This window comes from Neopsephotus bourkii, unplaced genomic scaffold (genome assembly GCF_033783945.1).
Source record: "Neopsephotus bourkii isolate Nb327-2 ecotype Australia unplaced genomic scaffold, CSIRO-AGI_Nbou_v1 NB_1634, whole genome shotgun sequence".
In the NCBI taxonomy this organism is placed as follows: domain Eukaryota; kingdom Metazoa; phylum Chordata; class Aves; order Psittaciformes; family Psittacidae; genus Neopsephotus; species Neopsephotus bourkii.
In genome coordinates, this window is record NW_026902109.1 from 10,880,900 (window position 1) to 10,896,909 (window position 16,010).

Sequence of the window (16,010 nt, forward strand, 5' to 3'; positions counted from 1 at the left end):
TTGTTGAGGTTTTCCACCTTTTCTCGTCAATTCACTCTGAGGTCACTTCTTGAAATAAATTAATTAAAAATGGATTGATTTTTATCTATAATATTTATATAGGATTCACTCACCTTTTCCCACTAATGGTCAGCCATCTTATTTCAAGACAAGATTCACTATCAATTGAAAGAATGCTCTGGTACTACACTACCTTGAAAAGAGATTCTCCATCAGGCAAGAGAAACTTTAAAAGCAGGCTAAAGAGATTTACAAGAAAAATGACTGAAATAAAATGTCAACTTGTTTTGGTGATTTTATGTTCATCACTCATTAAATGAACAGTTAACTGAGGACACTTTCTTGGTTTTGCCTTAAGCACGTTACCCAAATTACAGAAGCATAAAGCAACTTCATGCAGCAAAATCAGCAGGAGTCACAGTGTTATTCTCACTAAGGCAAGTTATTAATTTGAATTTAGTAAAGTGTTTTTGTTTTATTTTATGCTGCACATTTTAACAATGCACTTCATGCAACTATTTATAGCTCAACAATTTTAAAGGTCTACACTGTCAGTCCATTGTAATGTACAAAATGTCCAACACAGCTGGCTTTATATTCAGTATATAGACTCTACCTTACAGAGTGAAAGAATATGACACAAAAGACATCTAAATTTTTCTCAGCAGAAGTAAATCATCCTCATCCTGAAAAAAAATTTAAGTTAGTTGAATGAGAGCAATGAGCACAGCGTAGGATAAATACAGAAAATGGAGTAGCTGACACTTTTCATGAATATCCCATACAAATATATGTAAGCAGCAACACGCACTGATCAGTAAACTCGTGAAACTAATAGAAAAGGAAAGTATGCAAGAGAATATAAAAAAGAAAACAATGAGGTGTGTCCAAAAGAGAAAGGGCAGGGAGAAGAAGAATGAAAGTGCAAGAGTAAAGTTAGATAGTCCTAGCTGCACAGTTACACAAAATTAGTTATACATGCTAGGTTTTTGACTGTTGCTGAGGGATTTTTGTTTTCAGTTCAGGATGATTTGAAGCCAATCAGGAAAAGAACAAACTCGTTTCATGTATGAATCAAGTCACACACTCGATCTTGATTTTAAGAACTGTAGATCATACTAGAAACAACAGAAATTATATATTGAAATATCTATTCACTCTGATGTGTATTTTAGTCAGAAATCATGAGTAAGATAAAAGTAACCTTTACTAAGTTCAATATTGCAAGTCTTCAAATGTCCAGTCAACTAGCACTCTGAAAATATCCAAAGTTTTGTAGGCATCTATTTAAAGCATTCTTGGCTTGCACAAAGATACTTAAGTCTTTACAGAACCGAAGAACTTGGCGCTTATCCCATGCCACGCAGACTGGCAAGAAGGATTCCAGTGAAACTGGCCACTGCACGTGATGGGCCTTAAGGCTTAGGCAGGGCACCATTTGGCATTGTAGTACGGAAATTTTTCAGTCAATTTAACTCCATGTTCTCATGACTTAAAAGCTTGTACATTTGGAGACTAAGGTCATTATTTCAATGATGGAAACAACTTACAGTTTTAGCTGTTAACAGCAATGTTTGGGAAACTACCAAGAGAAGTACTAATGCTCTTAAGTGTAAATAAACTATCTCTTATTTCCATATCCTCTACAAACTGCTTTGTCTAATTAATTTTGTCTAGCTCTTCTCTATCTGTTCTGAGTGGGGTTTTTTTATATTTTATTTCCCTGTCAAATAGTGAAGATGTTAAACAGTTTCTGTTAATTCGGATGAATATTTTAATACTGTCACATTTTACGCTCCTTACCAGGTTTTTATATTTCCATTTTGATTTTCCTTTCTATTTGAACGTTAAATACCAAGATACCTGAAAGAATAACCATACAGTAATACTATATTGCAATAGAGTTTACTTGCTAATATCGGCATGGAGTAGTACCTAATTAACTTATCATAAAAATAAAAAAGGGTCATATTAATACACATGAGAATTACTGGATGAATGATACAATAAAACCACAGCTATATTTACTACTAAACTACTAGTTTTACTACTAAACTACATGAACATGATCCAAATGGTGTCTTAAAATTCTGAAACCATACTAAGTGAAAATAACTCATGGCCATTAATTTCACCATTCAAAGATGAATGGTCAGCACTGGTAAACAGAAAAGCTCATCTGTCATCTGCACGCAATAGTTTGAAATTCTGTGATTATTTAAACTGTTATTAGGAATTCAGCACACAATACATGCATACTAATACATACTACTTGTTTCTCTTCCCCCCTCCCTCCTTTTCTGCTACTCAGGCTTGTTTCTCAGATAACTGCTGTGCTGTCTAATCAGAAGTAGATAAGGAGAGATATCCTGGGTAACTGGACAAACTGTTTTTCAGCATAGACAGGTTAATTTTGAAATGAGGATAAGCTGATGCTGATGGAGACATGAAATGGGATCATAAGACAGTTTTCAATTATCACAGAAATAACTTTATTAAAAGCAATCAGCCAGAGTAGGAATGATATCTGTGCACTTCTCCACGTACCAGTATCTTACAGCTCCTGCAAAAGAAAAGAAAAGGAAGTACATGAAAAAAATAATTTAGTGCTCTACATAGCACATGATCAATTTTTCCACACTGCTTACCCTTTTCCTCTGCTTCCAGCAATTACTGGCAGGGCACTGTCTCTACTCATTCTAGGCATAGAGGACACAAAGTTATAGTTCACTGTCAGAAACATCAATTTTTCTATAGAACCATAATATGCATTACAAGCACACCACCATCATGGAACATTTATTGTGATACTTACCTTCTGCTTTCTGAATCCTTGCATCATTTACTGAATAAAACTTGACATTTACATAACACCTCCAAGTAGGGAAGGACAAAGTAACATCAGTTCATGGTGGCTGCATAAACATGGCATAGCTAGAGCATTTGGAGCCTTTTTTTCTGGTAGCAAGATAACTTCAGTACACAGTAAGCAACTTTCTACTAACAACCCTCCACCCCCTGATACCTTAAAAATGAATTCCACATTCACATGGGCACGTCTGGATTGTACTTACTACTTGGAAGCCTCCTCCCAAATCCCCTCTCAATTAGAGATAAAAACTCTCACTGGTAAGTCTTCTGGCAGCTGTCTCTACCACCACTTGTGACATGCAGGTATCGCTTTTGTCCATCTAGGCTCATTTTAGTAGTGTACAATATGTGCAAGTCATTGTCTACGTATCTTTGCATCTGGTTAAACTGCAGCTGAGCCCAAAAAAGGCCAAGAGTAAAATCTCAACATTGCAAGTCATTAAGTTTCATTAACATACCTGTGTGGTGTCAGTTTTAGCAATTCCTCAACCTCAGCAAAGCATTTACCTAAATACCACATTCAAAATGCAGGTTACAACACTGACTGGGTATAAGGTCACATTTAAATACACAGCTGTCTGTTCAGTGTTTATGTCATCCAATTACCTGTATTTCATGATGAAAAGTGTTTATCTCTGAGATACACCAGCCATGCAGGAACCTGGGACACATGCCAAATCCCAAACCAGAATGTACACACAACTTAACGTAGACAAACATACATACAGCAAAGCCCCTCTGTATGCAAATGAGATGCTGTGTCCTCAATTGAAATTCAGCCTTGAAGCACAGATCCTTTCTCACCAAGGTGACAACAGAACATGAATGTTCTTTGAAACCATCACCATACAGAAGAGGTTTGTTGCTGGTAATAGGTTTCAAATGGAAACTTACCTGAAAGTTTGTATCCATTTTTAAGGTTTCACAAATTCTTTTTTTCTAATCCACAGATAACACTTTGACCTTACTAGTGCCCCATGATCAGCACATAAGGATATGCAGTACACATTCACTTGGCTGTGACAGACTAATGGTTATATGCAGCATTACTGATGATACACACCCACTTTTTCAGACTGACATCTGCATAATGCAACTAGAGCCCTCCTAACCCAGCCCCAGCAAAACAGGGAAAAGTAGACTAATTCTTGCTTTATAAACTTGTCAACATAGTGTTATCATTTTTAATTTTTTTTTTTTTTTAGTTTCCATAAATTCCATCACAAATGGTTAGTAACTTTTGTTCCTAACAAGAGTAGAAAGGAAGATAGAGAGAGGAGGTGTCTGGCCTTTTCTTCCAAGTAACAAGTGGTAGGCCAAGAGGTTAATGGCCTCAAGGTGCACCAGGGGTGGCTTAGACTGGATGCAGGGAAAAAACTCTTAACCAAAAAGGTGTTCAGGCATTGGAATAGGCTTCCCAGGGAAGTGGTGGAGTCACCATCCTTGGTAGTGTTCAAAAAATGTGTAGATGAGGCACCCAGTGACATGGTTTAGTGATGGACTTGGCAGTCCTAGGGTAACGGTTGGACTTGATGATCTGAAGGTCTTTTCCAACCCAGTCAGTTTTATGAACTTCGGTTAGAGAAAGAAGAAGAAACCAAACACAGAGGAAGGTCACCAGAGTAAGTTACATATATCAACATTATTTAATCATTTTTTTGCACACAGTTCACAGCATTACTGTTTTGATAAAGCACTATAGGCAATTAACAGCACTTACAAATTAACCGCAGAGTAAATCTTAATCTTGCTTTTTAAAAATTACACAAGTTAATCCAACCCAGCTCATTGCCAATACAGAAAATGCAGATAAATTGGGAAAATGACATACCAATAAAAGTACACATGGTAGCACTGGAACAAGATGGTATCTAGGCCACAAAACAGATAACTCTCTCCTTCCCATAAAGCAAAACATATCCCCCAAAATGAGCCAAGATGTTGTAAGGCAACCTGCAACATGTTCAGCAGGTGCACGTTGACTTTCACTGAAGAGATGAGTTTTCCTAAACAGACACAACCACTGGCAGAGCTTCCTCCAGCCTCTGAGGAATCTCTGCTTCATCCATGACTCTTATAGCACACAGACATCAGCTGTTTCTGTAAGGCTCTCTGTTCTGATGCTCATGTCTCTCTTCGCTAGAGATGATTCTTCTTACCAGCTAAAAGAATCCCATGGAAAGTGCTGGAGATCTAAAGCCATCTTAGGCCTCAGGATACTATTGTTATTTTGCAGCTTACTTAAAAAGGACAGGTATTTCACAAAGCAAACAGAAAGACAAGGTCCCAAGAGCAAAGCTTTTACTAAGTTTGAAAATGTAAAATCAGAAGGTAATGAAAATTTGGGGTGACATGAAGCACAAAGGGATTCAAGGAGCAATGACAATGGTAGTAAACATTACAAGTATCAATGCCTATCAGAATAGCCCCTCTTGGTTCTTCAGAAATTTACTGAAGGAGTAAATATGTATATATTTATTTATAATGATATATGAAGATGAAATATTTTAGATGCTTATGAATAACAATATAATTATTAGACAGATATGCTTTGATAGTACAGAAGGATAATTGGGATGAGAATATCTAATAATAATTTTGTGTAAGCAGGAGCCTAAAAAAATGTCGGTGTGCCATATTACCAGAAAAGGATCTATCTGCTTCATATTTTTAAAAAAGGAACAGATGGAAAACTGAACTTTATTTTTAAACATATGTCCTTTAGAACATGTACATTCTTTGCTCATGTAATTGAACATTCATCCTCTCTTCCACTTAGGACAGTAGTGTTACAGGGTTTTTATAACAGATAAGAGCTGCTAAATAGTAACAAAGGCTAGGACCATCCTTGCAAACACTGGTTATTTATCTTCATTGTCTGTTTGCTGCTACAAGACATTGTGTTTCAGAGGACAGCTTACCAGCTGCACATTCTGTGAGCTGTGAAGGAACTAATGAACTTAGCCTCTTCTTTTCTTTTCTTTTTCTTCACAAAGAGGAAAAATACTAAATTGTTGCAGTTTTGCTTACGCTGCCCATCAGCAAAACCAACTTCCACCATTTGGAGAAATCAAAATGCATCTGGTGCAGTACATGACACAAGGCCACAGAGTTAATTTAGTTAACTGGATCAGGTATTCCTGGAGTCTTAGGCATACAACTGTCTAAGCACAATGAGGAGGCAGTGAGAACCAGCAGAGTGAAAATAAAGGGTGCACCATCTTCTGCAGTATTAACAAATTCTCAGAATATGGAAAATTTAATACATTTCACATTGTAATCTTTGCAAGGAGATATATAAATTTTAATAGGATCTCATTCTTGAGTTACTTTATTGTTCTGTTCAATTAAATAGTATTTAATGATTAACCACTTACAAGGATATTATATTTTATTCATACTCAACTGACTCCAGTCAAACTGCTCTGCTTTTTCCAGAAAAGATAATTAGTTCTAAGGAAAAATATTTATTTCCTGTGTAAGGCCTAAGTATCAGCAAGGTAAAAGTAGCAACTAAATATAGCAACTTTATTTAAATATAATAAATACAGCAAGTATTATTTTTGCAGTTCACACATGGGGAGATTCAGGTTATCACATCATAATTGTTTACACCACTGATACAGGTTTAACTGCTAAGCAGCCTAAGGATGAGGACTGTCTCATGTAATGACTATTTCCACCAAAACTGTAGCAACCTGCCTGTTGCACTTTCTTAAGGCATTTTATTTTCAACTGTGTTCACTGTAAATTACTGCTACAGAACAAAAGATAAAGATCCTGGATCATCAGATGAAGTGGTGTAGGTCTATTGCTGAAATAGTCTTGTTTGTTCACGTGGTGTAGCAGGTTATTCCAATACCAACTCACCTTCACATTTCATCCCTTAAAATCTTTACTCATTCTTAGCGTAAGAAATAAGTAAAACTGGTGACTCCTTGTCTTGGGCACTGACTCTTTGCCCAGAATGCTTATGTCCAAAGATCACCCTCAGGCCTTTGCATCTCCTTGAATATGGCAGTTAAAACAACAATTTCACTGCATCAAGATGTCAGTATCCACAACTCAGCTTTTAAATACTACCTGTTGCACCAAAGTAACCTGGTCACCCATGCTGGGTATCACAAGCTATTCAGCTTCATCATCACATTTTGCACCAGACAAAAATAAACTATTCAGCTCCGAAGTGCAGTTAACCACTTGGGTCAAAAAACTCATATCACCACGCTATCTAATGCTAACAGTACATCACTTAAGTCTTCTCACTGAATAAAAGCTGCTTCTTTCAACCTCTCCTTTTTTACAAACTTGCTGCCTCACATGAGCATTACCAACACCCAGTCTGTTTTCAATTGACATGAAACTGTGAATACAAGTAGATTTCTAGTTTGTAGGAACAATGCGATAGCATTTACTTACCTTTGTGTTGGAAATTTAAATCAAATTGCATGTATTATCATTGGTGAGACAGTGGGAACCATGCAGACGTGTTCACCAATCCACAACAGGGGTACTGTGCTCCTGCGCGAGCAGTGCATTATTCTCCCACGCACTGCTGTGCTCTCTTGCAAGGAACCAGGGAGCAAAGGCAAGGAGGCAGCAAAGTCTGCACCCTCTTGTAAGGAAGACATACATTTGCGTGTTACACCCTACTGAAAGATATTCCACAGATTGCTAAGGAATCTAAATGCAGAAAGCTTGACAAAAATTATTGTAACTAAGAATCTAAGGCACAGAGAGATTAAAATATCTTGCCCAAAGCCTCTTCCAGAAGATCACACCAGAGGGAAATTGAATCTAGCTCTCACGAGTATCAAACACAAGACTTCGTTCTTTTTTTCTGTTTCCCTGAGGTACTAGAAGTGTAAACCGTTTCCTTATCACAGAAATTTCACAAGGCTGGGCCACTCTGATCACAACACTTAAAATTTTTAAGGACATACTATCCCTTGAACAAATACTTGACTTTCATTTAATTTAAGAAAAGCTGCACCTGCATATATCTGAACCATACATTGTTATATTTGAAACATTTTAAAACAGATATGCCACCGTATTATCCCTGCATTTAGCTCTACTACACATACAAAGAAACAGATACTGCAAAACAAAACCAGCAACAATATTAAAGTATCAGGTATTCATGTCTGAGAAGGCACAATATTAAGTGTTGTATGGAACATAACCTGACATTATCTAAAATGGGAAGAGAGTGTGAGAACATGACAGTGGTTAATACAACAGTCAGTGTAGTAGATAAACTGAATGCATAACTGTTGTTCAACGAGTCCTGCATGTGACAGCTAAGGATCTGGCAAGAAGTGGATTTCAACAGGTAATAAAAAAGCAATGTACACAGCCTTTAACTTCTGAGCTCTGGAACTGGCTGCCACAGGAGATTGTTGAGGAAGACAGTGTATCAAGTGGTTCACAAAAGCATACAAAATTCAGAGAGGATAGATCCCCAACAGGATCCCATCTACTTCCCTTGGCAAATGTACATTAAACTACATATGTAGTTAGTGTGCATCTCAACTGTCCCCTGGAGCACCTGTATAGACAGATGTTCCCACATACATGACATTTTAGCTCTACCTACTGTGGAAGGAGTTCAACCTTCCTTGGGAATCCAGGCTTATATAGTTTTCAGGCAATACTTCTGGAAAATTATGATGGGAATGGAATTCTTAAGGCAACTAAACCCACAAATGCAATGAAAACATTGCAAAGAGAGTTCCCTGGATCACATACAAACAAGACTAAGCTCCGCAGCATCTATATGCTGCTATTTTCCATAACTGGAAAATGCTCTTCCCACTAATTGCAATTATTTTCTATAGCACGGAAGTAAGCTCATGAGACAGGCTTTGTATGAGTGGCCCTAATTTGATAAGCATATTGTCACCTGATCTCTCTGTATACAGGGCAGGGATGGGCTCTTTGCTATGAGTGCAGTAATAATTCTGTATGTGCTTACACTTCCAAAGTAATTATTCTAAAAGACTGGAGGAGGTTTTAAGAAGCAGAAACATTTCACTTTTGCATATGATTCTGGAACTTGCTTTTTTCTAGCACACAGAAAACCATCTCAATCCTCATTTTAGACTGCTGTCTTAATATTTACAGGCTTGAGACACAAGATTTCATTAGTTTCTCTACCATTAAGGTCTGTTTCAATATTAAATAAGACAATCACAAAGCTACTCATATAAGAAGACAACCCTGAGGCAAGACTTCAGGGACTGGCTTTATTTCAAGCTTTAAAGAGATGTCAAAAAAAAAAAAAATCAACAAGAAAACTAAAATACTCATAATAAAGTTAAAATAATTTAGCTTTGCCTCCTGGGTAACACTTTCCCACTTCCTATGGAAAGACTCACTCTAAGTACCCTACATATATTCCTTGTTTCTTTTATGTATATGCTTGTCCTTCAATTTGTATGCTTCAAGACTTCTGCATACAATTTAAGTTAAGCAGTAAAACTGGGATATATGCAGAGCCTTTATAGTAACCATTTTCCAGTTGTGCTTGTCTATTTAAGTCTGTGAAAACACTTGCATCAATTCCACCAGTACTTTTGAAGTTTTATATAAAGTGAAGTGAAACACTAAACTTTTGGAGATCGTGGAACAGTTCTCTAGAGAGAACTGCTCTCTAGGGATAACTGTACTATATGTATGCCACACAAGTCCAAAAACAGTAGGAAAAAAATTCCTCAACCTACTGGCTATCCTCCTGTTGATGCAGCCTGCCACACAGCTAATACACATCACCATATTGGTTTCATGACAACTTATATTCAACAAAATCTCTGTATTACCAGTTACAATGACTAGGCTACCATATTTTTAATTTTGAAATCTAAAAATATAAGTAAAACTGAACAGAGGGAAAGGACATGTTAAAAACATTTTTTTTTCATTACTCTGACATAAATTTGAATTGGATTTTTCAGCCATATTTAATGACTTATGCAAACTGTTTTTACAGAAAGGATGCACCAGTCCACTAACTGCTAACAACACACCTTGGCTTCATAGAGGAAATTACCTGTGTTCTCCGCAAATCACCAGCTGAGAGGTGAAGCAGTGCCATTTAAGCCTATCATTTCATCAGGCTATGAACTCATTATAGGGCAGCATCTGAGTCAATACAACATCATTTTTTCCTTTCCAAAATTACAAGAAGCAACTATTCACTCCCGTGTTAGCTTTCTCCTAATCTGAAGTTAACTTATTTCACAGAATCACAGATATTTGTCCTTTTTCTTAAAAATGTCCCACTGGTTTGTCTGTTAAAAGCCAATGAAATGTTTCTTATTAAACAGTTACATTTAACATTGTAATAAACATGAAATTCTGAAGGAAAAAAATAATCTAATTTAAAATTTAATTTCCTTTATATGCAAATAGACATTAAATCTTTCAAAAAATCTCATATAAAATATTATTCCTCAAATCTCATTATATAGCAATATAATATTTATATTATGTTTCATTAAACAACAATAAAATACCAAAACAACATTATGTAGCTTTTAAGGCACCTGGCAGTGAACAAAAAAAAAAAAAAAAAACCAACCAAAACCCTTTATAGAACTTTAAATGTAATCAGTAAATATAATAGAAGCCAAATCCAAAATCCACTGATGTAGGTCATGGAAGTCTTCCCATTAACTTCCATGCACTTTGGGATAAATATGATCAAGTAAAAGGAGTAGAAATTAAAACTTACCCATGAATTCAATTCCTAAATGGTCTGCTATACCAAAGAAAGCATGTAAAAGAAAGAAGAAAAAAGAGACAAAAATGTTAGAAATAGACTAAACTGCAGATTTCACCTTTATCATCACTGGTAGCATTCAATATTTGTATGGCAGAGCTGCAGAATACAATGTGGGGTCAGGGCCCCACTGTGTGGGTACTGATCAAAAAGAAAAGCAGAACTCTTCTCTTCGAAGGGCAATCCTAAGACTTGAATACAGGACACTCAGCTGTCACAGAGAGAAGTGTATTTGCAAAGGACATGAACGCCTTTACTTGCTGTATTTATATTTGACTTGAGTGTCTCAAGCCAGCTATCTATAGGAATTTCATTTTCTTTTTCTCCTGAAACTCCCCTCTCAACATGCTAACTACTGTCATTACTTAGGTTCTTGCTTTCATTTTCCGTGACAGGGATCAAAACCTAAAGAGATGAATGGAAGGCTTTGCAGAGTGTTGCAGCTCTCACTACAGCACACTTGCACCCAATGTGATTGCAAAACTGCTATCTCTTGTGTAACAGAAATTCTGACTTCAGGAAAGAGCAGCCATGTTCTCTACTTAGCCATCTGACTGACATGATGCAGTCATCTCAACACATTTAGAACTGAAGCAAAAATGTTAACATTTTTAGAATATTGACTGAATTTACCTCATGTGAGATCAAAATATTCAGGACCCTTTTTCACATGACAAATTAGGGTATATATCTCTAACAGATGTTTTAGTTCAAAGTAGGTTTAAATTTATATAAAACTTATTAATTTTAAAGTTTATAGAAAGAACTTTTAAGTTGACAGGCAGTTACAGAATAACAAACTTTCCATCCTGCAGGGACAGAGCAACAGAAAAAACGCTAACTGACTTTTCAGAACTGAGTGTGTAAGGAATAGTAGCTTCAAGTCCAAAATGAAACTGTGGAAGGCTGTTCAGAAAGGCTGCAAAATGCAGTTCTGTTTCACACGAGACATTAAATAATTTGTTTTTCCAGGGGAGGTAATAATCTGCATTATAAAGAGCAAAGAAGATTTTTTCCCCTTTAAAATATAATAAAAGCAAAATACTTCCATTGTGTCTATCTTTCTTTTAAGTTATAGTTACATTTTCTTAATACAGAACAGATTAATACATGACTTTTCCAAAGTTTCCAACAGCAGTGTATGCAGAGGAATGCAGTAGGCAAAGAGCAGGAGTGTTACAAGAAAGACAGAATAAGACTGATGTGTTGGGTCGTACAAGGATCTAGGAGATACTACTGGGAGCTGTGTGAAACACTCAGTCCCATTAACTAATGTACTGCAACTTTCAAAAGCCCACTTAAGAGTGATACAGAAAAGTTAAAGGAAGATTTTCCAACATAAAAGAATAATTTTAAACTCATTATCTAATGAATTGTCAGCTCTGGTACCTGTGATGAGAATGTGAAATATTTGGGTTTTCTGTTGAAATTGCCGGAAGGGATTTGTCTTTTGAAACCTTTGAATTCTTCCAGTAGAGGGCACTGAACATCAGCTTGCCCAGTTCACTCAGAATACAGAACTATATAATAGTTGCTAAACTCGACATTTATTTTCATTCAGAAGACCCGATATGCATTTCAAAAGAAAAGAACATAAGATGATGATATGTGGTATAAATATCTTAGCAGCGTGATGTTAGGAAAGACATGTTATGCAAGTCTAGTGACACCCAAATGAATCTTTCTTTTTGGTATTAAATACATGAGTCAGAATCATACATAGATGTATTCCACATTACAGTCTTCTAATTCATCTTCTTGAATTCATGTATAAGCATCACATACAAACATTCCTGGTACATTTGACACAGGGATGCAATTTTTCTAAGAACATGAGATCAGAAATACCAAAATTGCATTCAACATACTATATGCAGCGATTTGTAATTTGTTTTTTATTCTTTAATTTTCTCTACCTGTGAAATCTGCAGATACTATCTGCGTGAAATTCACATCTTGCATCCTTCTATAGACTGGAATAAGAGGCAGTCAACAACTGCTTACTGAAATACCATAATCTGCTCTCCAAGGAGCTAAGGATATTCACACATTAATCGAGATCATTCAATATCATCTTTTTAAGTCAATCTAGAACAGCTGAAAAAACAATCCTTTCCTAACTGGGCTAGCCAGTTTTCCATTTGCAGTCTGCAATCTCCTCACTGAGTTCACCAACATGGTTAAAAGCCACCTTCTCAAAAAGTGCATAGCAAATACACCTTTCTTTTAAAAAGATGGAAAAAAAGCAACTTTAGCAACCACCATAGTATATACTGCTGGTAAAGCTGATTTACCCAGATTATGATGAAAGGACACCTACTCAGATAAACCTGTACACTGAAATATCTAAGCTGCCAATTCATATCATTAACCATAGCTCAACAAGCTCTCACAGCTATGCGGGAATAGAAAATAATAAAGTTACGATTCTTGCTGATTCAGCACATGCTGGCACTGGCGCAGCCCTTGTACAACGGCAACAGTGTCTAAGCCTGGGAGCTGGCCTCTGTGCTCACCTTTCTGTTTGGGAATGGATGCTGCACCAAAGCCAGCAGCAGCAGAAGAGCCGTGGCTGGGAGGTGGCAAAGGCAGCTTGGCTGGAAGCCTGCTGGATGTACAATGGGAAATACCACAGGCGACAGCAGTGCCTCTGGGACTGTACATTGCCAACAAGCCTTCCACGCCATCAGGTATCATGCAAGTGCTACTCAAATGCAATAAACCATGGCTGGTGGTTTGTCTTTTCCTTCCCTCTCCTCTTTTTAAAACTGCAAAAAGTCTATAATGCAACCATTCTCCATGTTCTTCCCCTCACTCCCTGGTTTGAGGGTCAGCCTCTGTGTTTAAAAGAGAAAAGGCATTCTGATCCCAGGAACAACAACACTACTTGAGCTGCTTTGAGACTTCAGAAGCAAAAAGGAAAAAGAAAATCATATTAAGAGCCTGAATGTACTCACATTGCTCTCTTCCTTTCCCCCTCACTGCAGAAATTCAGTTGCATTCACAACTTATCAAAACCCTAACTTTGAAACTTGTTTTCCTTAATAAAAATATGGCTCCTGCATCAATGGTGTTTACCAAATACTCAGCATGTTGAATGGGGGACACTAGGCAGGGAAAGGTCATAGAAGAAACGTCACCAGTCATTAATCATACCCATTCTTTGGCTTTCAATATTTTTATCATTTTAAGATGTCTACTCCACTAGCTACAGGAAAAAGACAAACCAACCAAAACAACAAAACCCCACAAAACATGAACAAACCCAAACCCCATATATCTTTGCAGCTGAAAAAAAATAGAAAAAGGAGAGAAGACAACTGCTTCCAACCCCAAACCCTTACCTGAGCTGGCCCTGGACAGACTGCCTCCATGACCCACATACACGTTTTCAGAAGGCAGAAAGTGAATGCTGGCTGTCTTGGAGTACAGGCTTTACACTGCAGTTTGCCATTTCCAGCAGGAGTGTCTGGATTCCCATACAGGTAAAGGGGTCAGAAAATCCCCTGCTGGAAACAGTGGCAAGACGAGTCCCCAGGGCTCTTAGGGCTGCTCTTCCCACCCTGTGCCCATCACATGCTGGCAGCAAGGAAATGTGGGATGGGGAGAAACACGTGGAATAGGTTCTGATCATCATTGAGTTGCCTTCTGGTGACCAAACATCAACCCAGTGGTTACTCCCACTCTCGGTGCTGTGGCAAAAATAAATGTATTTTGAAGATGGGTTTTGCCCCCTCTTAACAACAGCAAGAAACTCCTGGCAGGCCCATGTGAAAGACAAGCATGGCAGTGCGAGCTGCACAGTAGAGGCAAAGGGGGGAAAGCAAGCTGTGGTAGTGACCTAAGACTGAATTAAACACTAAAATATAAGATATTAACCCATGCCATGCCACAGCGTAACAAAGAACTGCTGTGCTGCTATATAGTAGTAATACATAAATGATAAATTGCCTGCAGAGCACTTCCTTGGACACACCAAGTGCAATGCGAAGTAATTCACCATCAAGCAATGCAGTTTCTTTAAGGTCTCAGTTCAACAAGAATGCACATGAAAGCTGTTAATATGCTGAAGAGTGGGTGCTGCTCCACAAGATGGGTTCATTAGCCAAATAAAGTGACTGTAATTTACTTTTGTCATTGCAAATTCTTTCTTTCTGGTATTGTTATTTTCTTAGGAGCTTAGATATATTTTATTTTACGAATATTTCTGTATTTTGTTGTTGATGTGGGGAAAATACTGTGCCTTATGGTCCTTGCACTGTGTGAATTTGTTGCTAGTATCAAAGCCATTTTAATTTATACTTTATGAAAACATACACACCTGGGAATACTTGACAACAAGCACAAGAGAAGATAAATTTGCACTCAAAGAAAATGAAGCCTCGTGTCTGGATTGTGTTTTGTTAAGACTTTTTTTTTTTTACTCATAGAATCGTAGAATGGTTTGGATTGGAAAGGACCTTAAGATCACCTAGTTCCAACCCTCCTGCCATGAAGGAGTCTACAAGGAGACCGGAGAGGGACTCTTCACCAGGGATTGTAGTGATAGGACAAGGGGGAATGAGTTTAAACTAAAACAGGGGAAGTTTAGGTTAGATATAAGGAGGAAGTTCTTCATTGTGAGGGTGGTGAAGTGGTGGAACAGGTTGCCCAAAGAAGTGGTAAATGCTCCATCCCTGGCAGTGTCCAAGGCCAAGTTGGACAGAGTTTTGGCAACATGGTCTAGTTTTAACATGGAGATTTGTTTCCTCAGTTAAAGATAGGTTTCATTATCCCAGGTACATTCTAAGCTATACTATGAATAGAAATATAAACTCAACATTTTAATTTCACAAATCTATAGAACAAAAACCTTGGACATAAAAATACTCATTGTAGACTACTACAGACACTTCCATCTGTTCTAAGGATAGTCTGACTTTGTTATAAAGGAGACAGCTTTAGGAAATCAATGCAATAGTAAAATATTTTCTTCTGCAAATGACATTTAACGTTTCAAATAAACTCATAAGATTTGTTAAATTGTCCTTGGTAGATTATTGTCTTGAACAGAAAATGCAATAATGTGCTGCAAGATACCAAGGGACAGCTCAAGTACTCTGAACAGATTATCTGGTTGAAGTAACAGCACAAAGTTTAACTTGTAAATATCAAACCAATCAAACTTGCTCTGAAATGAAGAAAAAGCCTTCGATTCAGAAAGCATCTGGATTAGGATACTAACTAAAGATACAAATTGCTGCTGTTTTATCCATTACATTTTATTATAAGTTTGGCAGCACACAGTTATCAGCCTATTTGTGTATTTAATGAAGCTAAATCCGCAACCAATTACATATACATATGAAAATACATT

At 37.1% G+C, this 16,010-nt stretch overlaps 1 protein-coding gene across 2 annotated transcripts in view; it reads right to left on the reverse strand.

Annotated features, from left to right (window-relative positions):
* Positions 1–16,010, reverse strand: part of NRG3 (neuregulin 3) — a 423,949-nt gene that overhangs the window by 69,770 nt on the left and 338,169 nt on the right. The window contains exon 4 of one of the 2 annotated variants that reach the window (XM_061373773.1): positions 10,607–10,630. In XM_061373773.1, coding sequence (XP_061229757.1) covers positions 10,607–10,630 — 24 coding nt within the window. Of the gene's footprint in view, positions 1–10,606; positions 10,634–16,010 lie in introns of both variants that reach the window. The other variant, XM_061373772.1, reaches the window with a different exon arrangement.